This window comes from Neolamprologus multifasciatus, chromosome 10, assembly GCF_963576455.1.
Source record: "Neolamprologus multifasciatus chromosome 10, fNeoMul1.2, whole genome shotgun sequence".
In the NCBI taxonomy this organism is placed as follows: Eukaryota; Metazoa; Chordata; class Actinopteri; order Cichliformes; family Cichlidae; genus Neolamprologus; species Neolamprologus multifasciatus.
The window spans coordinates 5724128-5749660 of record NC_140448.1 but is presented as its reverse complement, the minus strand read 5'-3'; the positions used below and the strand labels follow the sequence as shown (position 1 = coordinate 5749660).

The 25533-nt window shown below is 43.9% G+C and overlaps 2 protein-coding genes across 3 annotated transcripts in view; one reads left to right on the top strand and one right to left on the bottom strand.

Annotated features, from left to right (window-relative positions):
• Nucleotides 1–25533, bottom strand: part of nherf4b (NHERF family PDZ scaffold protein 4b) — a 350895-nt gene that overhangs the window by 204941 nt on the left and 120421 nt on the right. The window lies entirely within an intron of this gene.
• Nucleotides 1–25533, top strand: part of med13a (mediator complex subunit 13a) — a 139260-nt gene that overhangs the window by 7700 nt on the left and 106027 nt on the right. For both annotated transcript variants that reach the window (XM_085173980.1, XM_085173979.1), the window contains exon 3: nt 11610–11778. In XM_085173980.1, coding sequence (XP_085030106.1) covers nt 11610–11778 — 169 coding nt within the window. The remainder of the gene's footprint in view (nt 1–11609; nt 11779–25533) is intronic.

The window sequence follows — 25533 nt, the reverse complement described above, 5'->3', positions numbered from 1 at the left end:
CTTGGGTAACAGAAGCACTTGAACATGCATCCCCCTATCAAGAAATGTTATTGGTTGTACAATGAAAAATGATACAGATGTCACCGCTTGATTGTCAGGTAGGCACACGGGAGGTACGCTGAAATTGCGAGCCTCAGGCAAGTGTCGCTATCTGTAATCCAACACCTCCGTAGTGCCCCCACCCTTTGCCCTTCTCTGACTGATAACCCAGCCAGACTGGTAGTGCCAACATCTGCAGGGCTAACTCCCTCCCCCCGGAGACACTGGGCATCACGCTGTGTTATTATCGCTTGTGTGTTTAAAACAGGGTTAACATGTCTGAGTGGTCCTAAGGAATCAGCAGCGAACAAGCAAGTTGGAAGTCACATGTCACCGTTTTGCACAGGGTTAACAAAAAAGGAAGAAGGTATAAGAAGCAGAGCAGGGGCAGCCATGCAGAAACGAGGCACATGCACCCCCCACCCCTGACCCTGCTCTGCTTCTTATTTAACTTTTTTTTAGTAATAGTGCAATTACTGGTGGAAGATGGGAAAAGGCCATCTTTATGCATGCTCTCTGCCATGTAGATTGCAGTTTGGAGTCTGAGCTAAATACAGCCTGCCTGTGACCCCCCCCCCCCCCCCCCCCCCCCCCCTTATTATGGGACATTGTGCCTGAAGTAGCCTCAATATGGGAGCTGAAGGCTGCAACGGGCAGCACATTTAACTCTTAACAGGTCCTGGTAGTAACCCAAAGTGTTTGGCTCAGGTCCTCTGATGTAGGCTGCTGGGGTCACTGCAGATTAAACATATTTAGTGTTTCAGGAGATGATGTTAGGTAATCAGATATTGTCTAGAAAACCTGGACTGCTATTTTTCCTTCCAGGTATTTTAACACCAAAACGATGAATCATGTTTTTGCAGGACTCTCGGCAGCTCTTCTTTTAGGTGTGGTGTTATTTGAATGTTTAGTTAACCTCCATTGTGCCTTTTCCTCTTGGGAACAGTCATAGAGGTTTTTTGCACCTTCCTTGTCTTTGGGTCTTTTTGTGGGGCTGGGCCTGTGACAGCTCTGTACCATTAATGCCAGCGCTGAGCGTGTGAGCACTCGCAGCAGTCCTGAACAACAACTGTTGCCACTCAGACAAAACCGCCTCATTGCCACTGGTATAAGTGGAAACCAGAGGCAAATGCCGCGTTCCGTTTGAAGTCGGAAATCAGAATCTCCGAGTTTTCAGTCAGAATTTACAACTGGAACACCCGATCAAGCCAGAGACGCCGCATGAACCCTGACTTAAGAGTCCAAGATGGCAGCAGTGCATGTGAACATGCTGCTGTTTGTGTCTGACTGGTTAATTAAGACACACAGAGCACTAACCAGCCTCTCCATCAACGTGCTGCAGGAGGGTTGTACTGCCAGCATGAATGGCTTCACCCTTCTGAGGAGCAATGTCAGTTTTCCTTGCTTTCCCGACTTTTACTATGGGAATGCACTTAAACTGAGAATAATGTCACTTCGAGGCAAATGTGTTGCTTCAAATGAAACTTTGTCAGAAGTTTTCTTTGGGGTTGCAAATTCAACAAGTCAACCCCAAATTTCTAAAGCCGCATCTTTCCAAACTGCTGCAGCGTCTTGTTGCAGCGTTTTATGACCCACCTGCACATCTCTGCGTTCCTGTACTGACGTATCATAAAGAAGCGACGGGATTGTACGCTCCCGTCTTCGGTTACATAAATTGCTTGAAAATTGCTGCACAGGAAAACTTCTCAGTTCCCAGATTCCAGGTTTTATTCATTTCAGCTCGCAACAGAAAGTGAATTGAATGTTAATAAAGTAGAAACTGATCATCCTGAACACCAGGACAGCAGCTCGAGCTGAGTGTGGGTCTCTGGGCGGGTGTCCCAGAGCGAGCAGGGTGATGAATGAACACTTGTGTTTATGGACTCTTCTGGGTCTCCTCCCTGTTGAGGTGCGAATTGACAGATAACTCCAACCTGTGCGTTCAACTGGAATGTCACAACTGTTGTCGCCTTTTAAGCGCCACACTCTCTCTGTTCTCTTTTCTTTGGCATCTTGGGAATTTGAAAAAGCTTTATTTTCTTTTTGTTTTTTTCCCAGCCTCTATTTTTTTGTCTTTAGTGCAATGTTGGCGGTAAACATGAAAATCCGCTCTTGTCCTTTCATTTCAGCAGCTGAAATGGCGCTTGCTCATTCCCCCACACCCTCCTTTCCACCCTCATTAGATTAGCAGCCTGTGAAAGTCTTTTAATTTTGAGCAAGTGCCATTTCTGTATACCAGTGTGCCAGTAATCCCTTCTCTCCAGGGAGATGAGGGGAGAAGGAGTGAGCCGGAGAGATGGGAGTAGTGAAGGGCGGAAAACTTAAGGGATCTTTTAACGTCAGACTCTTAATCACCATTGAAGGAACGTAAGGGGAACAAACCACCAAGCCCCTTTTCCACACTGTTGGGCAACCCGCGTTGCTTGCACTTACACAACGAGAAAACTAATTCTAATCTTCTCCTGGCCACGCACAGAAATTATTCCCAACAAGTGAATGCCATTGCTGAATTAAACGCCGCCCCCCCGCCCCAACTGGGTTAGTATAGGCATGTATTCTTATGCAAATGCAGTGCTCTCTTCATCGTCGTCTCCCCCTCAAAAGCTGGTGGAGTCTCCTGACCAGGGGCAACCAGAGCGAAAGATAAATGCCTGCCTTTTCCTCCTCTCAAAGACCCACTGATCTTTCTTCTTCTTCTTTTTTCCTGTTTTGCATAGAAATTAGGGAGTGGATGTCTGTCTGTGAGGGTAATTGCTCCATTGCACATTTGTCCTCAGTCTCCACTAGCTCGCTCAGGTCCTCTTTCTCTGCAAACTAAGTCCCACCGAGGCTTCTGCTGCCAGCAGCCTGACACCACGTTTCTCTGGGGTGATTCCAAGTTCAGTTCCCCCAGCTGAACGTGACCGTAGAGTCGGTGGAGCTGCACACATATCAGATTTTACATTTTTACATTTCCATGTTACGTTTAAGCTGAAAAAGAATAACTGAATAGTTAAGTTTAACTTCAGTGTTGCTGACGTCTGCCTCCGAGTCGACAGATTTCAAATTGAAATGATCTGTTTCTGCTGTCCAGAGCGGATTATCAGCGGCCCCTCTCTGCTTCGGTCACTGGTGGCCCCACATCTATTCATTACTGGGTGCTGGGTTAGATCCTTGAAGAGAGGAGAGACGATGGGGGAGGGGAGGCGGGGAGGTTGCGTTTACAATGCCCACCTCCTCCGTCGGTTTGATGATGAACACACTGAGACGTGTTCAGCGACGGAGGGAAGAAAAGTGCAATTTAGCAGCTCTGTGGGCTTGTTTTTGCACTCATCATCTAACAGTTGTTTAGATTTTTTCGCTGTTACGCTGTAACGTGTTTCTAGCTTTGCCAAACTTTCGGAGGATTTTCTTTTGTTGTCGTCTGATGACTTTTGTCTGTGTTTGAATCAAGGATGAAATCAAAACAAGCCTGCTTCGCACCTCAGGGCAGAATCTCCAGTTCCAAAGGGCATATTTCAGTAGTCGGTGAGGGTCTGTTAGCTGAAAGTTTCGCTTTCTTACAGGTCGGTCTAAACACACCCCCCCCCCCCCCCCCCCTCTGTGAAGATCTCTCGACTGCGTATTTATTGAACAGCCCTCAGATCTGTGACAGGTGCTCTGTTTGAAGCACTTCCTGCAGAATACAGATGCATGTTGACAATATTCACAAAATTCAAATATTAAGACTTGTGTTTGAATTACACTCCCTCATTATTTAAGTACCATTGATCCTTTAAACTCCCCATTGCGAGTTTAAAGGTTGCCTCTGCTGTTCATTTTTTGTAAGCCACATTGTAGCAAACGGCATTAATTAGGGTCTTTTTTTTACAAAGGTAAATGTGGGATGTTTCATACGTGACATCACCAGAAGACTTTGTAATCTAAAATGATTTTCTTTGAGATTAAATTACAAATGAGTCCAAACAGATGCTGTTGGTTACTGACGTGTGATTGGTTTAAAGCAGGCTCACCCTTTTGAAATTGCTCTGAGCTGATTTATTGTGTGTAGCGTGCTGATGCATTGCATGTGGTAGCCTATACGTGGCTTTTTGCAATCTGAATTAGACAGATGTGTTTATAAAGGCAACACTTTTATTAGATTCAGTAAATTTCCGTTACTTTAAGCTCAGTCCCTCGTCATTTTTTCCTTGCAGTTGCCTGGTTTGAAAGACGTGGTTGAGACCTGCGTCTGTCTAGGATCGTATGCGTACGTAGCAGTCGTAGTCCTAGCACAAACATGACGAGCCATCCGTCATGTGAACGTCTGACTCTGCGGACTAAGATTGTAACGGCATATTTTCTCACTTGGATAGTGACAGAGGTGATGACACGACTTGTGATGCAGATTCAGTCCCACGATGATGTAAGGCCCATTGTAAATGCTGTAGCCCAGTGGATGCCCCAGGCAAGGATTCAGAAAGGAGAAACGCCACTCACTCTTTTAGAATTTCCCAAAATTGAGGCGGACAGCCCGTGAAAGTCAGACTGAATTTTGAAATCTCCATGCTTTAGCTGTAAACATGAACAAAGAGTCCACAGAAGCTTTGAAGTGGAGAGTGGTTGGCGTACAATTTAGAAAGGAAACATTGTTTCTTTTTCCTTTTTGTGGACTGTGTGATTGAAAGTTAATATCCTACAGATACTGTAAAAGTTGCATTTTGTATCTAATGATGCTATAAAAGGATGTTTAATGGAAATACTTCTTGATCGCTACCAAACACTTCTGCCCACACATGCGGTAGATTTGTTGAGCTGTACGCTGGGGATGTATAGTGGAGATTATTAGTTACACTTGGTTAACCCTAATTTGGGCTTCTGGTCCCCTCTTCCTTTAAAGGTGGTTCTACACTCGAGTGTGTAATGCAGAGATTGATGAATAGATAAACCCAGAGCAGGTCTTATGGAGGAAAAAGTGGAAGAGGCCGACGGCTTTTTGTGCTTGGGGATCAATTTTCCAGGGCTAATCTCCTGCCTGTGAACCACCCTCCGCTTCCCTCTTTTCCTCCTGCTCCATCTCCCTCGGCCGCGCTCTCTGATGGATCTCCTTTGGCTGGCACGGCACAGCGACTCGGCCATGCATGCAGCTCTGGCCCATGGGTGCACTCTTCCCTCTCTTCTCTCTCAATCCCTCTTTTCCCTCTCTGTTCAAGAAATATTCATTAATTAGTAATGGAGACTTTACAGAGCACTGCTGGTTCTCTCTTTCCTTGCAGATAAGGATGAATGGAGGGAGAAAGTGGAAAGAGAGGAGAGAACCTTTTGGCCAGACTTGGTTAGAATACCCCTGAGCACAGTTGATCACAAGCCATTAATCTTGCTGTTTAATGACTGACTGCTGCCCTAATTGCTTATATACACAGTTGAACATATGTGTGGGTGGGAGAGGGGCCTGTGAAATGTATAAATAAATACTTTTGCACATTTTGGTGCGTTTTGGTTTACTGCTACTTCACCGGTTACTGCATCATAGTAAGGAGAAAAATGGGCCAGGCCTCACTCTTTTTTTTTTTCACCCTGCAGTTATAATTGGGAGGTTAAATAGAAGCGCGAATAGTGAAAAGTTTTATCAGTTACATGAGACTGATCTCAGTCAATGTCAGGTGCAGTTTAACAGCAAAGAATGTGAAGTGTTCATATTTAACCTTTAAAGCTGGTCGAACATTCAGCCTTCAGTTCGCTTCAACTCACAATGCCCTTCTCTGTTTTTGTAAACACAGAGGACACGCCTCATCATCTGTGATGGCCGAGTTTCTGCTTGTCATTAGTTTATATTTCCTCTGCAACAGTTAAAGCTCTTTCCAAAAGCCTCGACAGTCTCTGGCAGGTTACACTGAGCTGAACTAACATTTTTAGTGCTTTTTATATCTGAGAGACTCGATATAAATGGATTGCTAGCATAGCAACATTAAGACAAAAAAACCAAGCAGACTTTTAAGCTCCTACGTCAGCCTAAGAGCGATGGAGAAGCCTCGGACAGTTTAGCTCGTGGGGCAGAAAACTTTGCACCTTGTGTTCCAGCTTTTTTCAGTCAGCTTGTGTTTCTTTTCTATAGAAGTAGATGTGAGTTTGCCTGATACTGATGAGCTGCTGTGCTTCTGCCTGAGAGCTTTTATAAAGGTCAACTCATCTGGGTCTGCTGCACAGGAGGCAGAGACATGAAAGTGTCCGAACCATCAGCTGAGCCCATAAATCTTTGTCTAAACGAGGCCACTCATCTTTCACCCCCATGTGCTGACCACCGCCCACCATGCGCCACATGTGCGCTCGTTGATCTGCCAGGAAGCTGGAATTTTGGACAAGTGCACATTTATCATGGTTTGAGAAATATTTAGAATATTTTTCTTTATTTTCAGAGTCATTTCCAGTCAAAGATGCCAAACATTTTTCAGATGGGAGGATTTGATACTTTGTGTCCTCTAAAGTGAAGCTGATGTGAAAATGAGCAAATTGGTTAAATAAATGTAACAAATATTTTTATAAATATTTGTCAGTTAAGTGAGAAAATATTGTTGCTTGTTCCATCTGCTGTTTGCTGTTGTTGTTTATGGAACAGTTCAGTGTGCTCTGCAACTCGTCACCTTGACTGTGACCTTTGCACGGTGTGAAGTGGATGTTAAGTTACTTCAAGTGTCACTTTGCGCTCTTACATCGTCTCACCACTTCTTTTAAATTAAAGCTGTGCTGTTTGCATATAGTTTGTCATCTATTGGGAGTAAAAGTGGTGACCTCATAAGATGTCTTTATCCTGTCTTCCTTCTCTCACCCCAACCAATCACAGCAGATGGCCCCGCCCCTCCCTGAGCCTGGTTCTGCTGGAGGTTTCTTCCTGTTAAAAGGGAGTTTTTCCCTCCCACTGTCGCCAAAGTGCTGCTCATAGGGGGTCATATGATTGTTGGGTTTTTCTCTGTATCTATGAAGCGCCTTGAGGCGACTTTTGTTGTGATTTGGCGCTATATAAATAAAATTGAATTGAAGCCGCTGTGTTTTTCTTCTTTAGATACTTGATGTGGATTAATGTTAATGAGAGCTGAGGCTTCTGTTCTTGCTTTTGTCCCAAAGAAGGCTAATGGCTGTCGCTCAGGGACCCAGGACGACACGTACAGAGAGGAAAGCAAACACATTTGGGGATTTAAGTGTTTTTGAAATGATTTGGTATTAATCTCCCCCTTTCTTCTTATAGCTTGTGGCAATGCAGAGGTGTATTTCATGCTGGTAGAGCCCAAGGTTGGAAGTTTGGTTTCCTTCCTTCCTTCCTTATTTTTGTTTTTAAATGTGATTGTCTCTTTTGGTTGAGAGAGGCAGACTGGTAGACTTTGAGCAGAAAGTTTTAGTGTCTGTCTGAAGTATATTGCATGATGAGCACGAGGTCGTTAAAAACACTTGAAGCAAACCAGATGTCTGTTTAAGAGCTACTTGGCGCTGGAGGGAAGGGACAGGCGACGGGGAGGAGGACGTACGGGGCAAATGTGGGTCTTGGCAGAGAAAAGCAAATGGCATAACCATGGCGGTCTTTACAGAGGAGGCCTGAAGTGGGACTGGAGGTTTAAGCACTTACTTTGATGTTTTCACAATTTTGCCGTCTTTTGAACGTTATCGGTCTCAGCGATCTGTCTCTTGAATCCTTGATTTTGGCCAGAATCCTATTTTGTTTTTCCCCCTGAAGTCCTTTCTTTTAATCTGCCATCAGTGCCTCAGTTAGTCGGCTTTCTTTTCTTGCTGACCTTTTGCCCTCTCGCCTGTAATACCTCTTTAGGATGGCCTAAAGACCAGATGCTAATTCGCTGAAAGCAGGCTCGTGTTAAGAAAAGGTCCTTTTTGTCTGTTTATGTCCACATTTTCTAGAAAGTTAATGACTTTATGTTGTTGTTGATATATTTTTAATTCACTGTTAGTTAATTTTTAATGGGGAAATTGCTGTTTTCCCATTTCCTGCCTTCGCCGTACTTTTCTGTGTTCCTGATCTTATCCCTGAAGATATGTGTGCACCTGATGAATTAGTTTGTTTCTCTGAAAATCGTTGGGAGCATAACCCCTTTACTTGGCAGCTAGCCTGAGGGTGTTTTTCTTTGGCTCGGCTGTAATGATTTAAAGGCTAGCCGGAGCTGAAGTTGACTGGATTTGATCGTGTTGGTAATATTTTGAATTGGGCATCTTTTACATGGCAGGCAGATGTTGCATCCTCGCTTTTCTGGAGTTCAGTAAGCTACAAGCTCTCAGCATCTAAACCTGCCAAGATGGCATAGAGCCTGTCTCATTCAAGAAAGGAAGCCAGTGTAATTTCCCATGTGAATCACCTTGCAATCATTTTAATTTAAAATGTCGTTACCTGAACTCGCATTAGAACAGCAAGCCAAGAGTTGGCTTAATAATTCAATAAAATTTTGATTAACTTGCTTCTGGGCTGACTCGTAGCGCTCTGGCACACGGCGAGCTGACGTGAAGGTGGGTCACACTTGGTGTTTGTTTCGACTGCGCTCACGCAGAGACGGCACACTCGGGGAGATGTTTGCTGCAGACTTGACTGAAAGGAGCTTAAGTGCTGTAAGATGTGAGCAGTGGCTGTTAATGAGATTAGGTCGGCATTCAGGCCAACACTGAATGTGAATCACAAAGCAGCTCTGATACGGGCCTGATCGTGCATTTCTTCATCCAGCGTGGCTGGATGGGGTGTGATGGGTGTCTTGTTTTATTTCAGTTAGACATGCAGACCAATTAAATACAAGCCTGTGCTTTTACGAGTAGGACAGCATCAGGCGAACACTGTAGCTCACCACTGGACAACGAAGCTCTGATTCTGTTATCAGATTTCATTTGTAGCAGCTGTGTAAGAATAACAAGGGCAGCGCTTTTCAAATTCTTTTGCTGCCTCCAGGTCTCCACAAAGCTCTAATAGGTGAAAAAACCACACCTGACTTTTTGTAACCGAAGCTGCGGCATCGTGCCGACACGTTGCTGTTGCATCGTAATCAGCCTGCGCACGGGTAACGGTGATGTCATTATCTCTTAAGGAATTCCCCCCTCGTCTGTTTTCATTCCTGAGACGTCTCTTTCTTAAAAAGCTTTCCGCGATAAACATTACACCCCATCAGCAGAGTGTTTACAGCCGCGCATCGTGTTGAGTCGCCGATTGCTTTTCAGGAAGAGTTTGTGAGGAGGAACCTTATTGGCAGGCGAAAGCAGCGCAGGCATCATCTTATTATTAGAGGTGGTTTGAAGTAATAATTCATGTCACTGAGACGTGTAGTAAATTTGTCAGGTCTGAAAGCGAATGGTGGAAGGGAGAGAATCAGAGTGCATGAAAGGACGAGGAGTCGAGAGGAGGAGGAGGATTCAGGTGCCGAATCATCATAAGGCTGATTCAGCGTTTGCATGCAGGAGCGTTTCTGCCATGCAAAGGAATGTTTTAATTTTAATAACAGTAAGAAAGTAGATGGGCGTCTAAATATACTGGACCGATAGTGTTCACGTGTGCAACATTCTGAGCGAGACGATGTTTAGTAAAGTCACTTTGCAGCATGCGTGTGACATTTAAGTTGCTTTTTACTCTTTGCCTGAGACTAACTTGGGTTCCTACCTGCTGCTGTTTATGGGCACACTGAGTGAGTGAAAAGGGAGTTGTTGGAGTCTGGAGATGCCTGCTCACCAAGAAACGGCATCACACACAAACTGTTTTATTTAACCCTTTAAGACCTACCATAGAACCAAGTCCGCCAGAGCTGATATTATATGTTTACATGCTGTGGAGCCATTTTTGGGAGCATTTCAAGTTGCTATACATCGTTACAACCATTATAGCCCAGATTTTAATAATATGTCTGCATTAAGTGCATAGTAATTACATAAATTGCAAAAAAGTGCAATAAACTACAAAAAAATTGAAAATCGTTTTGTTTTTTAACATATATTTCTAGTTAGAGAAATTTAAGAGGCTTATCCCTCAAAACTGTAAATACAAAAAAGTTGCACAAAATAGTTTCCCACCACAGGAAATTTATTTTGAGTGTCTTCATAGTTTTATTTTTGAAATACACCAATTTTTATACACTGCAGGAAAAACAAAATAAATATTATAATGCAAATTTGCAAAAAAGCAGCATATGCATCAAAATAAACTATTTCCAGCAGTGCAATATGAGTCCTAAGCATCCCAGAAACCACACAGAAAGTCATAAAGTCAAAGATAACTTTTAAAAACACCAGTATAGGCTCATGAGGCCCTGATGGTAAAAAACGACATTTCCGCGAACATGACGTCACTTCCGGTTTCGGGCAGGTCATGGCGGACATGCGATAGTTCGAGCTGATGGACGTAGGAAGTGTTACAAACAGCTGATCGGATCGGCAAAGCGTGTTTCTGGAATATTATGTTTTTGTTGCTGCAAGTGCTTTTATGCAGTTTTTGCAAAACTATATGTGGAAGGAAACTGTGACCGAGGACAAGCTGATGGCATAAGATGTAAGTACAACTCCTCCGGTTTCATATGCAAAGAAATTATTGCGCTAGCTCACGTGGTTGCAGAGCTACCGGGATTTAAAAATAGTTACGTAAAACAGAGCGTGCTGCTCTGACCGGTTTTAAAGGGTTAAGGGGGAACTGGTGGACATAATGGTCACAGACAGTGAGTAGCAACGTGAATACAGCAAACATCTGCAATTTTTTTTTTTTTAAACGAGAAGAAGTGAAGTCTCGGTTTTTCCCCAGTGACCTGAAAACAAAACCGGAGTTCTGTTGAACTGTGAATTGTGCTCTTCCACTCCTGAACCCTGGTTATAACACAGAACATCTGAAACCTCCACCTGAAAGCAGGCAGCAGCAGCAGGTTTCTCCCTCTCTGTGATCGCACTCTTGTTTGCATGTACACGGCCTGTTTGCCATCTTTCTGACTGTTTTGCATTCCAGGAAATGTTTCATTTCTGTAGCAGAAGTGTCTCTGCGTCCAGACTGTGACAAACATCACGTCACAAGACTAACCCGGTCTCCTCTAGTGGCTAAATATGAATTCACACCGCTGGTGTGATTGGTTGCCACGCGTCAGTTTATTTGACAGTTTGTGATGCTGCAGGCTGTTTGATAATGACATCTATAGAACGAAAGGGACATTTAGTCGGCGTGAGGTTTGTTGTGAAGTCGTGGACACGGTGTGTTCGGTTTGTCAGAAGTTTCTACACATTCAGCAGTGATGCCTTATTAAAAAATAAACACTTTCACAGCATTTATGTGTCGCCCACTCTGAAGTCGAATGAGGTCATTCTGGGTGAGGAAACGTTTTTAGTGTAAACCTGGTGTCGGGTGTGATGTGATGATATGTTTAGTTATGACAGTTGGCGTTGCCATATGTAATTTTGTAAACACTGATAAATCTTATTAGTGACAGAGCCGTCTGATCGAGTGTAAGGCTGCTTCTCCTCAGCCCGGCAGCAACGCGCTCTCCTGATTGACACGATTGATTGTTTGCCCTGCAGACTTCTTACTGTTTTCTCTGTAAAAATGGTACGAGAGCACTCAAATCTTCACCTTTCTGATGGCTCTTTTCTGTTTTCTTTACCAGCCGAGGACGACGGGCTTTGGGAGAATGGCCCTTCCTACGAGTGTCGCACTCTGCTATTCAAAGCCATCCACAACTTGTTGGAGCGCTGCCTCATGAATCGCAGCTTTGTTCGCATCGGCAAGTGGTTTGTCAAACCCTACGAGAAAGATGAGAAGCCCATCAACAAGAGGTAAGCTGGCACTGCTCGTTCTCGTCCTTATCCTCCTCTTTTTATTTCATAACATTGCCGTTTTGAGCGAGGCTGTGATGTGTTTGGGTGCAGCTGAGTGGGACGAGCCCTCACGTTAGTGGTTGTGTTCCCACTGTTCACTTGGCACGAACACATGCATTCGTGTGCTGGCTGTGGGGAGGAGCAGGTATCGGATGGTGTGGATCGTACCAGGGATTTCCTGTTGTGTTTTTGCTGCAGATCCTCTCAGTAAACATTGTGTTTGGGCTGTTTTTCATGTTTGGCCCTTTTGCTGGAACCAGAGCAAACAAAGGATTTGGCTTCATATGTGTTTGTTGATGTTTTGAAGCCTGGACTGACCTCAGTCCTGATGGGTGCATTTTTGCTGGGGAGGGGAGGAGGTCCCCTTGTGCCAGCACCGTCTGTTTCCTTTCTCTCCTCTTTGTGTGATTGTGTGTGTGTGTGTGTGTGTGTGTGTGTGGTGTGTGCAGCTGAGGTGTCCTCCACCTCCTCGTTGCTATCTGCTGAGCTGGGTTTCTTGCCGTCTGTGTCAGAGTTCATTGATAACAGACAGAGACACGACTAGTGAGGACAAAATGACCACAGCAGTTCTTCCCCTCCTCACTTTGTCTCTGCACTGAACACAGCCACTGGCTGAAAGCTCCACTGGAGGTCTTTGTAGATAATGCTTTTAAAACTGCAATCGTAATGTTAGCTGCTGACTAAGAGGAGTTGGTATGGTGCTTTTGGTCAGATTTTCCAGACAGCTGATCACGGGGCAGTGCAGCTATTTGATCTTGTGTAGGCACAGCCACGTTTGTTTGTGTTTGCGAGACATTTGCAGCGTCCAGGTTAGAAATTGTGTAAACTGTATCTGCTGCCAGCGTGTCGTTATCACTGCCTCACTGTCGCATCTACTGTTTCACTCTCCTACATCTGCAGACAGTTACTGTTGTGTGGTAGCTTCATTTAAACACTGTTATAATAATAGATAAGATGGTACTGAAGATCGAGCAGCTCCTCTCTTGAGCTGTACACATGCCCTGTTTTTAGCTCCGTCGCCTCTTTACCCAGTGCGCTGATGGCAGAGGGCCCCAGTCGAGGGGAGAAAAACACAATGGTCTTTTCCTCTGCTCTGGAATTCACAGGCCACCCTCTGTCTGTGCGTCTGGCTTTGCCTCCCTCGCTTTCTCTCCCCTTCCCTCCATCCCCCTCTGCTGTCACGGAGCAGACTGGGCAGGTTATAAATAGTGGTGCAACTACCCTGAATCTCAGTTGTCGTCAAAGATTTTCTTTTCCTCCTCTCCTTTGGTGTGCAGTGCCCCAGCTGCGCTGGGATTTCAAAAAACACAAAAGGGTGATAGCGAAGTAACCGGGCTAGTGTCTGTAATGCTGTGCTGTTAGTTATTCATAAATGGCACTAGTAATGTTGAATGCAGAGCAGAGTCTGACTCTTATCCTTCTTTGCCTCTTGTCTCCATGGCAATATTGAAGCTTGCCCTATCAGTACTGTGATAGAGAACTGAGTGTTTACCCCTCGGGAGACCTGATCGTGGTGTGTAGCACGACTCGTTATGACTTATGTCAGTGCGCATATCCAACATCCTGGTCGATGACTGGTTGATTCCACTGGGAGTGAGTGGAGTCGGAGGGAATTCCCACTCTCATTGTCTTGTGAAAACTTGACTTAACTGTACAATGTTTAACTCCCGGATGCCCCCCACCCCAACTGCTGTAACGCCATGTAGTTGGATTACTTGACACAGTCGATGTTTGCCAACATAAGCACCTTGCTCTCCTTTCAGTGATGAGTAGGTACCTTTAATTTAGTGTGACTTTTTCTTCTAAAACACTAATCGACAAGCAAAAGCTAAAATATGAGAAAGATGGTAAGAAAACTGCAGGTGTGCACGGTCTTTGTAGCTGTAATCAGAGACGCTGTGTCCAGGAGATACTCATTGGATGCATGGTCTTATCTTTCATTTGGAGAGATTAATTAGGAGAACAGTAGTTTTAGAGATCTCCTCATTAACCCTTTAAAACCGGTCAGAGCAGCACGCTCTGTTTTGCGTAACTATTTTTAAATCCCGGTAGCTCTGCAACCACGTGAGCTAGCGCAATAATTTTTGTTGCATATGAAACCGGAGGAGTTGTACTTACATCTTATGCCATCAGCTTGTCCTCGGTCACAGTTTCCTTCCACATATAGCTTTGCAAAAACTGCATAAAAAGCACTTGCAGCAACAAAAACATAATATTCCAGAAACACGCTTTGCCGATCCGATCAGCTGTTTGTAACACTTCCTATGTTGGAATAGACTCAGCGCAAACTTTTGCATGTCCGCCATGACCTGCCCGAAACCGGAAGTGACGTCATTTTCGTGGAAATGTAGTTTTTTACCATCAGGGCCTCATGAGCCTATACTGGTGTTTTTAAAAGTTATGTTTGACTTTATGACTTTCTGTGTGGTTTCTGGGATGCTTAGGACTCATATTGCACTGCTGGAAATAGTTTATTTTGATGCAGATGCTGCTTTTTTGCAAATTTGCATTATAATATATATTTTTTTCCTGCAGTGTATAAAAATTGGTGTATTTCAAAAATAAAACTATGAAGACACTCAAAATAAATTTCCTGTGGTGGGAAACTATTTTGTGCAACTTTTTTGTATTTACAGTTTTGAGGGATAAGCCTCTTAAATTTCTCTAACTAGAAATATATGTTAAAAAACAAAAACGATTTTCAATTTTTTTGTAGTTTATTGCACTTTTTTGCAATTTATGTAATTACTATGTACTTAATGCAGACATATTATTAAAATTTAGGCTGTAATGGTTGTAACGATGTATATCAACTTGAAATGCTCCCAAAAATGGCTCCACAGCATGTAAAAATATAAAGTAAGCTCTGGTGGACTTGGTTCTATGGTAGGTCTTAAAGGGTTAAAGAGGTGTAACATAAAGTCAAAAAGTAGATTTGAAGTTTCTAGGCTGAGTCCACGACATCAGTGTCCTGCAGTTATAGTGGCAGGTTTGTTCTTACTGTGTCAGTCATAAAACCTTCACACTGGCCTGCTTGTGTCGTGCTGGCTCCCCCAGTTTAGTGAGTGGCTCTGTGATCAACGTGTAGACTGAGCGCTTCTTGAATGGCTGTTGGTCTTTTTTAAAAAAGAAACGTCATCTCCAGGTTGATTATGGGGGCTGTCCGATCCTGTTTCCCCCTCCTCACAATTCAAACTGACTTTAGTAAGATTGGAAGGTGAGAATTTGAATTCCATCACAACATGACAAAACCAAGTGTTTAGACCAAGCCTATTCAAATGGCGGCCTGCGGGCCAAATGCGGCCCAGAAGCAACATGCGAGTGTCCCTGCCTGTGGTCCTGCCTGTGGTCCTGCCTGTGGTTCTGGCAGAAACACAGAAAACGCAAAAAATTAATTAATTAATTAATTTAAACAAAAATTAAAAATTCCTACAGCATAGTGTAGACTGTGAATGCAACACTCCTAGTAGCCTAGCAATATTTAACCCACAATGCACCGTGATGTAAACATATTAAACAACAGCATGTCTTTCTCTCTCCAAAAGCGCAAAATTGACAATGAAAACTGTCGGTTTAACTCTGCCTGGACTGACAAATACTTATTCATTTTACCGAGTTTAATAATCTTAAAACCGGAGCTGTACAGCCCAAGAGAGAGCTGCAGCATCTTCCCTTCGTGTTTGCTTCTTGGCGAAGAAGAAAAGGCCTTTCACAGAATCTGAAACAGTGAAATACAGCATGCTGGCCGTGGTGGATGCGGTGAAAAGTGACGAAAAAATTAAAGTAAGTGTGACATCTGCTATTAAAAACGTAGCCCTGTAGGACAGTTCAAATATTCGTGGAGTTGAAGTTCTGGCGTCAGAAAACTGATGTAATGTCTATAGCAGGAGATCACAGACAGAACTGATAATGCACAGTTGTGCGTATATGTCCGTTTTTTGGATGGGAAATTGCTCGGCTTGCTACCGTTAGAGGGACACACAGCTGGCGAAATAATGTTTGAGAGGATTTAAGCTCTTTTTGAGGAAAATGGTCTGGATATGAAGCGTGTCTGTATACTTGTGACGGATGGGGCTCCATCCATGGCAGGAAAAGTGAGTGGTCAGCGAAATATTTATTTTAATTTGAAAGGGAATTATCAAAATGTTTTTTTGTTGTTATTATTATTATTATTTCAAATGTGCAAAAATAGTTTAGTTATAGCTCCTTTTTTTTTTTTAAATGGACCTTTTGGTGTGCATTTGTGAGGTCAGCAGATTTACAGGGGAAAAGGAATAAAAAAATTACTTGTTTTTCAACACAGTTGTGTGGGTTTGAAATTGATCATGATCTGCTGCTTACTGGCTTCAAAAAAATATTTGGCCCAGATAAATTCCTCGGTTTGAAAATCTGGCCCAACTAACTTCGTAGTTGAATAGCCATGCTTTAGACTATTACTACATATATCGTTATTATATTACCTCAGTCAATGAGGTTATATAATCATCTCGCTCGCTTATGTCTTTCCTGATCTGTCACCTATGCAGAAGCATGCAAGAGCACATTTTTATATTCATTATTCCAGGAATAATGAATATAAAAACTGACTTAAACAGTCATGGAATTAAAAATAAATCAATGAGAATATATTGTAAATTCTCTGTGTGCATTTCTCAGAATTGTAACATTTACTCGTAACTGTTGTCAGATGTGATGTGACTGCAGTTGAATCCTCGCTTAAATCCAAACAGGCTTGATTGATTTTGCCCCTTCATGAGTGCTGATGTGTTATTCCAGCAGTATGTTGTTCTGGATACAGAGAGCCCAGTCTTGTATAGCTGGACCACAGAGCAGAGGTTTACATATACTATTGCTGGATGTTCACTTGTTAATTTCTCACTGCTTTTTGTTTGCGTTGTTGTTTCCTGGTTGGCACTGAGCTGCGGTGTATTTACACACTGTATTAATCTGTGTTCAACAGGGCCAAAGCACTTCCATGGAATTGTTATCATGTTGCCTCTTTTCAGTATTTTTCCCAGTTTTGGAGGAAATGCATGTGTGTGTGTTTGTATCACTTTTATGCCTCTCATTAGTTTTGTTTCTGTGTTTTATGCACCTGTAGTTCAAACAATGCTTTATAGCAGAAAATGGTCGTTTACTTTGACGTTAAATCCATAAGATGCAGACCGACTGGTCGTTTATTGCTGTTGTATGATGGGCTGGTGGATCAGTTGTGTGTAGGCTCTTTGAGAAGCGGTTCTCATCTGGGGAAATATGAAATTGTGATAGGCACATTGTTTTCTGTAGTATAAGTCACAGTGGATATTTAATGCAATATACAGTGTAGTGTACATGAATGTACTGCTGGGGCATACGTTTGAATTAGTCAGCAGTCCAAACTTCCAACATTGGGAAAAGATGTTCAAAAGCTGGAACTAATAAATACTGAAACATCTTGCTGGGTGTGCATGCAGTTGCTAAAAATCAGATCTGCAGATGGGAAACCGGTCATCCCTCGGATCAGCAGGCGGCTCCTGTGCAGCATCCAAAGTCTCCAGTTGGTGGAGGCTGGGGCCAGCTGACACTGTTCATAACCTCAACCCCAGACCTCAGCACGCCCGTGTTGAAAAGCTTACATCATCCCCGCCCCTCCTCCTCCTCTTCGTTTCTCATTATAGCACGATGTATGTGGCAAACAGTTTATCTCAATCTAAAAATAATAATAATTAAAATAAAAAACTGCAAAAAGTTGCTCCTCTAGTTCTTTTATTAGGTGTCAGACTTGTTTCCATTTGATAGATAAATGGCTGCACGCTGATCAGTTAAATCCCTTTTGTTTAAACCGTGAGCTGCCACTGCAGCAGCGCGAGTCGATCCAGCTGACAGGAATTCTCTTTGTTTGGTGGAAAGGCGGCTCCAAGTTGTGTAGCTTCTGTGAACCTTCTACTGCGAGGTACACTGGCTCCAAGAAAGACAGAGCGAGGGGGGAGGGAGGCGGGGAGCGAAGGAACAAGCAAGGGAGAGCTCCTCTCGGTTGTCATGGCAGCAGGGAAATGCACCGTGGGATCGAGTGTTTCCAAGGTGAAGCGGGATGCTCGTGCTCCATTGGTCAGCTTAAGGCAGACTAACTCGGCGACTTGCTCCTAATTGGCTGTGCCACTGAAATTCAGAGCAACATTAAATCCAGCCTGCGTTGAGGTTTCAGTTTGATCAGCACAAAAAGGATATTATTTCTTTATCTGCATGGCATGTGCCGTGTACTCGAAGCAGCATTTACAGCATCGACAATGTACTCCAGCTGCGCTGCAGTCAGAGTGTTAGATTGCCACTCCACTGTATTTAAATGTGTGTGTTTTTGTTGTGCGTGCAGTTGTTGTTATTGTTGAAAGCATCGTTAACAAGTCAAGCCGTTATGAAACGAGGCCAGTCTGCAGCAGCTCGCATTACAAGAGACACACACTAACAAACATGTCTCCCACACATGCAACTGTCTGCACTTTTCTGCATGACTGTGGCTTATGTGGATGAGCACATTCTTCCACTATTGTTTTGGCCCGACGTTGGGAGGTGAACGCACGAGTTCTGGTTCGCTGTGGCAGGCGGAAGCAGAGAGCAGCGCTCTGTTAAGTAGGACAGTGCAGGATAAAGGGCCACTGCCTCCAGTCTGGGGCTAAAGTGCTAAATTTATCTCCTCCCTGCTCCCAGCACAACACAAACAAACACACAGGGAGACGGGCACGCAAACATGTTCGTCAACAATCAGTATGCGAGCCAGTCCACATGGAGGGCGGTCTCGGTGTTGGCACACGGTGTTTTCATTGAAGTGACTGGACAGTCGCACAGATATAGACATGCAGGAGAATTCAGCACCTCTGCTCGGTACCCTGCCCCCAGCACTCGGCTGCCTACCCCCCGATCTTGCCCACACTTCATCAGTCTCTCTCTGCAGCAACAGGAACTCCAGGGAGACTGGGCTGAGGGACCATGTGACCCGGTGCTCTGGATATATCATGTTGCCGGAGAGATCCTGTCCAGAAGATAAATATGGCTCTTAAAGGAAAATACCGATAGCTTTCATCGGTACGGTTTGTTTGCTTAATTGCTGCCCAGTGATACAATATCAATGATTCATTTCCCTTGGCGTTACATTAGTGTTACATTTTTAAAGTCCTTGCACCCTCATCTTAGTAAGACTCTAGAATCTGTAGCTGTCACCTAAGCTTAACTACATACCAACATCAAACCTGTCAGCTGTGTTGCAGAACTCGTTACGGTAAATTGGTTAAAAATTTTGAATATCTGAGCGGTTTCCACTGTTTAGTGCCAACCAGAACTGATCTCATTTCTGAGGTTTGCAGTAATCCGTCTCTGTACTGTACCACTGAGAAAACACTTTTTAGAAGTGCAGCAGCATGACCAGAGTTCCTTGGTCATAGTGAACGATGCGTTCTTAGGTTTCCCCCCGCTACCTCTAAGTCACCCTCTCATTTCCTCAGCAGCCGGTGACCCGCATTCCTCCCATTCCTCTCATCATGTGACCAGGAGCTATGGTGCAGCACAGGGCCAAGCAAAGGCCTCAAAGAAGTCGTCATAGTTAATCCGTCAGGCGTCACTTCCCCTCATCTGCTCTGCTCTTTTCTGTGATTCGTGTGCTGCTGTCTTTTAATCCCAACGTTCTGGCAGATGCTCACATTTAAAGATAATATCTTATGGTTGGCATTTCACCTCATCGCTGCAGACTCCTGTGCTGACCCAACCCTAAAATGTCCAGAAAAGATGGAGGCAGATTTATGGATTGCCAGATGTGTAATCCCTTAGATTACATTGCCAATTACACACACATGTTGTCAAAATAATGACAAACCAGATGTTTGGTTTTAGGTAAATGCCATCTTATCTGGGCTATTATGATTTAAAAAAAGAAAAAAAAAAGTAATCTGCAGCAGTACTCGCCAAGCGCGCTGCTCCAAGCATCACGGAGTTGCCACAGCTCTTGTGTGGGTTTATTTTACCCCCAGTATCTTTTTATTTCTTTATGTAATCCCGAGCTGACTCCATGATTTTGAAACTGGGGCTCTTTCAGGGCCATAGCGTCTGTTGCAAGAGTCCTTGTTCTTCCTTTTGCTTGAAGGTTTTAATTAATGGCTAAAACCTTTTCACCACATGTGCAGCTTGAGCTTTCAACCTGCCAGTAAAGTCTTAGGCCTCAAACTTGCAGGCTTCTGATATTTATTCTGATAACAAGCTAATTAAATTGTTCTGTTAATGAAAGAGATTCTGCCTTTCTTTGTTTCATAAAACCTGTAAATTTGGTCATGCATTCATTTACATTTGCATATATTATAGATGGTAAAAGTGTTACATTTTCAAAAAGCATATCAGCTTATGAGAAAGAAAAGGGACAAAGCGGGCCTTGTCATTGTGGGTTCACTGCAGAAGCCCCGCTTTAATCCGGGATAATGCTGACTAATTGCCCTTAGCTCCGAGTAATGAATCTTTATTATTACAACTGTACAACTCGTTTACTTATGTCATAATGATCTAATGACCCAGCACACTTTTAAACAGGCTTAAAATGATTTTGTCATTACATACTAGCATAGTAAATGTCGCCCCCACCCCGACAGGTACACACTGTTTTATCCTTTTGTCTCATCCTGTAGTTTATGAGCGTAGCATGCTTTGAAGAGACTGAATCTTTTCGTATCACACAGCAGTGACACGAGCGCCTCTCTGACATGAACATGTGCAGCGTCACAGTTGTGATACAGGGATGATGTAAATGTGGTAATGTGCGTAATGTCTGGCTCACATTGAGAAAATGGCTTTTAGCTGATGGTGTGTGTGTGTGTGTGTGTGTGTGTGTGTGTGTGTGTGTGTGTGTGTGTGTGCAGCTAGAACCAGACTTGCTGTCAGGGTTATGTCAGTGTTATCTTTAGTCAGCTGCGGCAGTATCCGTGTGCGGTTGTGATGCACTTGCAGAGGATCGGATTTCTCCTCTTTTCATGGACTTGTCGTTCTATCTCCGTCCATTTTTCCTTCCCTTCCAAGTTTAATCTGACACGTATAAAGAGACTCAGCCCCCGTCTCCATTCGTGGCAGAGGGAAATCAATTCAGCGTAATAGAGCTCTGCATGTGCGAAAGTGCTGGCCTTAAGATTTTTAGTGTGGTGTTTTCCCCAGCGCTGAGCCTCCTGTGTACACCAGCTAGAGCTGGTGTGTGTCTCTGGGCCTTGTGTGTTTTTGTGTTTATGTTACTTGGCAGTAGACAGCAGTGTTGTTTTTCCCAGTGGTCAGGTGGCTAGACAGTAGGGAAGATTATATCACCCTGGAAATGTCCTCAAATTCACTGCTGTTTACCGCTTTCATTCTTCTTGGCCTTGCCCTGCTGAGCAAAATGACACAAATGAAAATCTTCTGTTTCATTTCTCGAGCCAAAGCCAACTGTGGCATTTTACATTAAAGTCAGATTTGCGCCGCCCTTCTGTGCATGTCCTAGTAACAGGCATGCAAACGAAACGGTAACACTGTTAAGGAAAACAGACTGTTTTGTTCTTTGTAAGAGAAACGCCTTTCACAACTAACCACACTCTCTTAGCAGGAACATGGGTAAACAGTTGTGACTGAGCGGTAAAAGACGCTCCATGTGTGATTGCTGCCAGCTCCACAATCATTGTTTATTAATGTTGTGCCAGAATCTGTGCCTATGCCAGCATGTCTCGTCACTGCAGCAGCACGTGACCAGTCAAAACATGTTTACATGCCCCAGATTGTAATAACAAGCTGCTACAATGGCAGATAACCATGTATTGGACAGCCCAGAGGTGACTGATGTTTACAGTAAAGCAAAATGACCAGAAGTGAAAGGGCCTTTGTTTCCCCTGAGGAAGGCGCACTGTTGTTGTGCTGAGGAAGTGCACGGCAGCTAGACGGAAGCCGGCGTCTTAGCGCGGAGCAGCCGGACGAGCTCGACAAACATCTGTGGGACGTCACAGCTCTACTGTAACCTTCCTTTTTCTCTCTTCTGTCTTTTCACAACTTCCTCCCCCCAAACTCTTCTTGTCACTTCATGCTCCGTGGCTTCTGATTCTGCAGAGGTCAAGTTTCTTATTACCTTTCTAACTCTGCGTCGGTGTGTCATTCCTATGCTCAAACAACACAACAGTTCCCAGAAGACTTTTTGGCATCCTCTAAACTTTGTTTTATACTTTCCCAATTAAAACTGGATTAATAACAATAATAAAATGCTTTATTATATGGTTTTATCCAACAAAAGGATGTCTTATAAATAGGGCTGCCACAAACAATTATTTTGATAGTTGACTAGTCACCGATTATTTTTGCGATTAGTCGACTATTCAATTCAATTCAATTCAATTTATATAGCGCCAAATCACAACAAAAGTCGCCTCAAGGCGACTAATCAGATCATCATCCATTGGACGTCAAACGTACAGCTTATTGCACCAGCAGCATCTGCTCTTATATAACTATCATTAGCTTACAGCTTTAAGTGTTTAAGGTGCTAACTAAAAATAAAGACAAGATGATAGTTTATTAAATTTTAATAAAATTTGCAGATTGTTTCGGTGAAGTTTAATAAACTCCTTGCTATCTAAAATATAACAGGACACCGGAGTAAATTCTCGAGCATCTCACACTTCTGATAATCAGCTGTCTGCATGATGTTTATTCAGCTGTGTAAAAACTATAACTTTAATCTCAGCCAAACCGATTTACTCAGGAACAAATAAAATACTGAAAAAAGCCAAAAAATAACATTTTTAAGTTATCTAAGTGACTTATATATCATGTTTAACCTGAGTAGGGAAAGACGGCGGTGGGTTTGAAAACGATTAGCCGGGAGTCCGGTGTTCTCATGGCTCTAGTTAGCCTAGCCCCCGGCTAGCTATCGAGCTAGTGGCTAACAGACGTCTCCGAAAACGTCGGAGCGCTTTTGAAAATATGTGGTGTCTTGATAAACTGAGCAGATATTTGAGGTTTACACAGCTACATTCTCGCCTGAAAATATGTTAAATGTTTATTTTGTGACCCAGAAAGAATAATAAGAGTAATATTAAAACTAACTAGCTGCCGCCATTGTTGGAAACTGAGCTGGGCTGCGCTATGAATTCTGGGACACAGTTTCTTCTTCTTCGGGGTTTAACGGCAGCTGGCATCCTTGTACATGCAGTGCTGCCATCTTCTGTTTCAGTCCGTTATTACACTCTTAAATCCTACTACTTATTTCTGCGTCTTTTGTGATCTTACAAAGCTTCAAACGACGCGTCGACTATTAAATCAGTCGTCAACGGTTTTGATAGTCGACGTAATTGTGGCAGCCCTACTTATAAATAGAAACAAATGTGAAAAGCAAGAAAGAAAGTTATAACAGTGATACCACAAAAAGTGCAGTTCACATGAACTTAATGTAGCTCAGGCAGTGAATGGTTTCATTGATTTCTGGGAACCTTGGATAAAGATGATGGCAATGACAAAGGTAAACAGGTGTACTAGGACTCTGGGTGTTGAGCAAATAGAAAAGTGGCAAAAGGCAAGGCTAATTGTGTTGTATGTGAGACACTAAGGAAGGAACAAAGGACTTGTATCAATTACCCAGGCAGAGAGATCGAGCTGGAAAGGATGTGCAGCAGGCTGGGGTGATTAAGGATGTACTAACGAGGGAAGGGAATGTGCTCAGATGGTGGAAGGAGCTTTTTGAAGAGTTGATGAATGTAGAAAGTGAAAGGACAGTGAATCAGGAAGTGCAGATAATTGGTAAGGAGAAGAGAGGGTAGCTGGGAAGAGGAGAAAGGTAGTTGACCCAGATGAAAGTAACGAGGTTTCTGTGCAGAGCTGTAGTAAAAACAGAGGATTAAGCTGTTGATCCACACCAGGAAATGATGCTGAGACGAGAGGTGATGATGATTGAGCAGCAGTATGGCTTCATGCTGAGAGAGAGCACTACACATGTGATGTTTGCTTTGAGAGGTCAGAACGAGCTTTGCTCTGTTTTTGTGGATGTGCAGTGCCAAGAGAGCAGCCGTGGGACTGCCTGAGGAAGTGAGACGTGGTAGAGACGTATCCACAGGACAGTGGTGAGGTGTGTGGTAGGAGTGACAGATGGGTTCGAGGTGGGGGTGGGACTCCACCAGGGATCAACTCTGAGCCCCTTCTTGTTTGCACTTGTAGTGATGGACAGGCTGACAGATGAGGTCAGGCAGAGTCTGTAGACGACACTGTGATCTGCAGTGAGCGTGGGGAGCACTCGCTACCGGAGAGGCGGAGGTATGTTCTCCAGAGAAGGAGCAAGACAAAGTAACATGGAGTCGAGGTAGCGGAGGCTGATAGGTTTAATTACCTGGGGTCAACCATCCGAAGCAACAGGCAGTAGACACGAGAGGGGAAGAAGAGTGTGGAGGCCGGGTGGAGTCGGGGGTGACAACAAGACTGTAGTGAGGCCTGCTTTGGAGACAAGAAAACCAGAGGCCGGACTTGAGGTGGCGGGATTGAAAATGCTTTCTGCGTGTGTGTCGATGCATGTGAAGTGAAAAAGGCGACAGAGGAATACAAGATGACTTGTTTGTTAGTGAGACGTCATTATCACATCATCTGTTTGTGCTACTTATCAAACCATCCCTGCTGAAGGGGCTCTCTGTGCTCCGGTCCACCTGTGCCGCCGCACAGCTCGCTGGTCTTCAGCACCTCATTTTCATGCCAGGCCAGCTGAAGGCAAGTGTGCCCACCTGCCGCCTTTTGTATGCGGCCACGCTTCAAACCCTCACCGGGTTGTCTCATTGTTTTCTTACCAAGCTGAGGGATATTTGCATTTGAGAGGTGAAGCAGGCCCTGCCTCTGTGGACAATCAGAACGACATGTGAGCAAGCGTCTGCTGTGTGTGACAGTGAAGAGAGTCAGAGGAAGAGAGCAGATCAGAGAGCAGCCTAAGCCATTTGCCAGTTAATACATGAAGAGCAGGAGAGAGGGAAGTGGGAGGAAAGGTGGAGACGGATAGAAAAGATGATTAAAAGATCTCGAGGTTGCTTTTTCAGGCTACGTCAGCCTGTTTTCTTTTATAGTCGTTCTAAACATGACAGACACGGAGAGAGGCATAAAAATGTGAAGTGAGATCCCACAAATCTAGTTAATGAACATAATACTCTGACAGCATCACGCTGTTTTAAAGGCTGTTTAACTCAGCACTTTAGATGCACTGCAACCTGTTTCATCACATCATTCTTGAAATGATGCTTGAATTCCTTTAATAATTTGACAGACCGGAGGAGACACTTAGTTCTGTCTGTGTCCATTAGCTCGAGCTTTGTCTGCTGTTGACAGCTGGTGCTTTAATGCAGGCATGCAGTCTTTTGTGGGACTCAACGCTGGCCTTGACTTTTGGCCTCTTTTTCCTCTCCAAGTGCAAGCAGAGTCTCGCTGCGGTGACATTCTGAAATCCCAGAGAAGCTGAGTCTCGAGGCAGGTTCAGCACAAAGTAACAGACACAATGCGTGCCCCAAGGGATCCCTCTGGGAATTCCTGGTGATCCTTAGGCAAAGTATAAAGCTTCTAAATGAAGTCATGATTTCATTTGGAGTCGAGTTGGGACTCCTACAGGGATGCAGGCAGTGTTGCTTTTAAAGGAGCGTCGTCTGCACATGATTTTTACATTTTTGTGATTTATTTTTGTGTGTATAACGTACAGACGTGAGAGCATTACGTTTCAGCGTGAAGGTC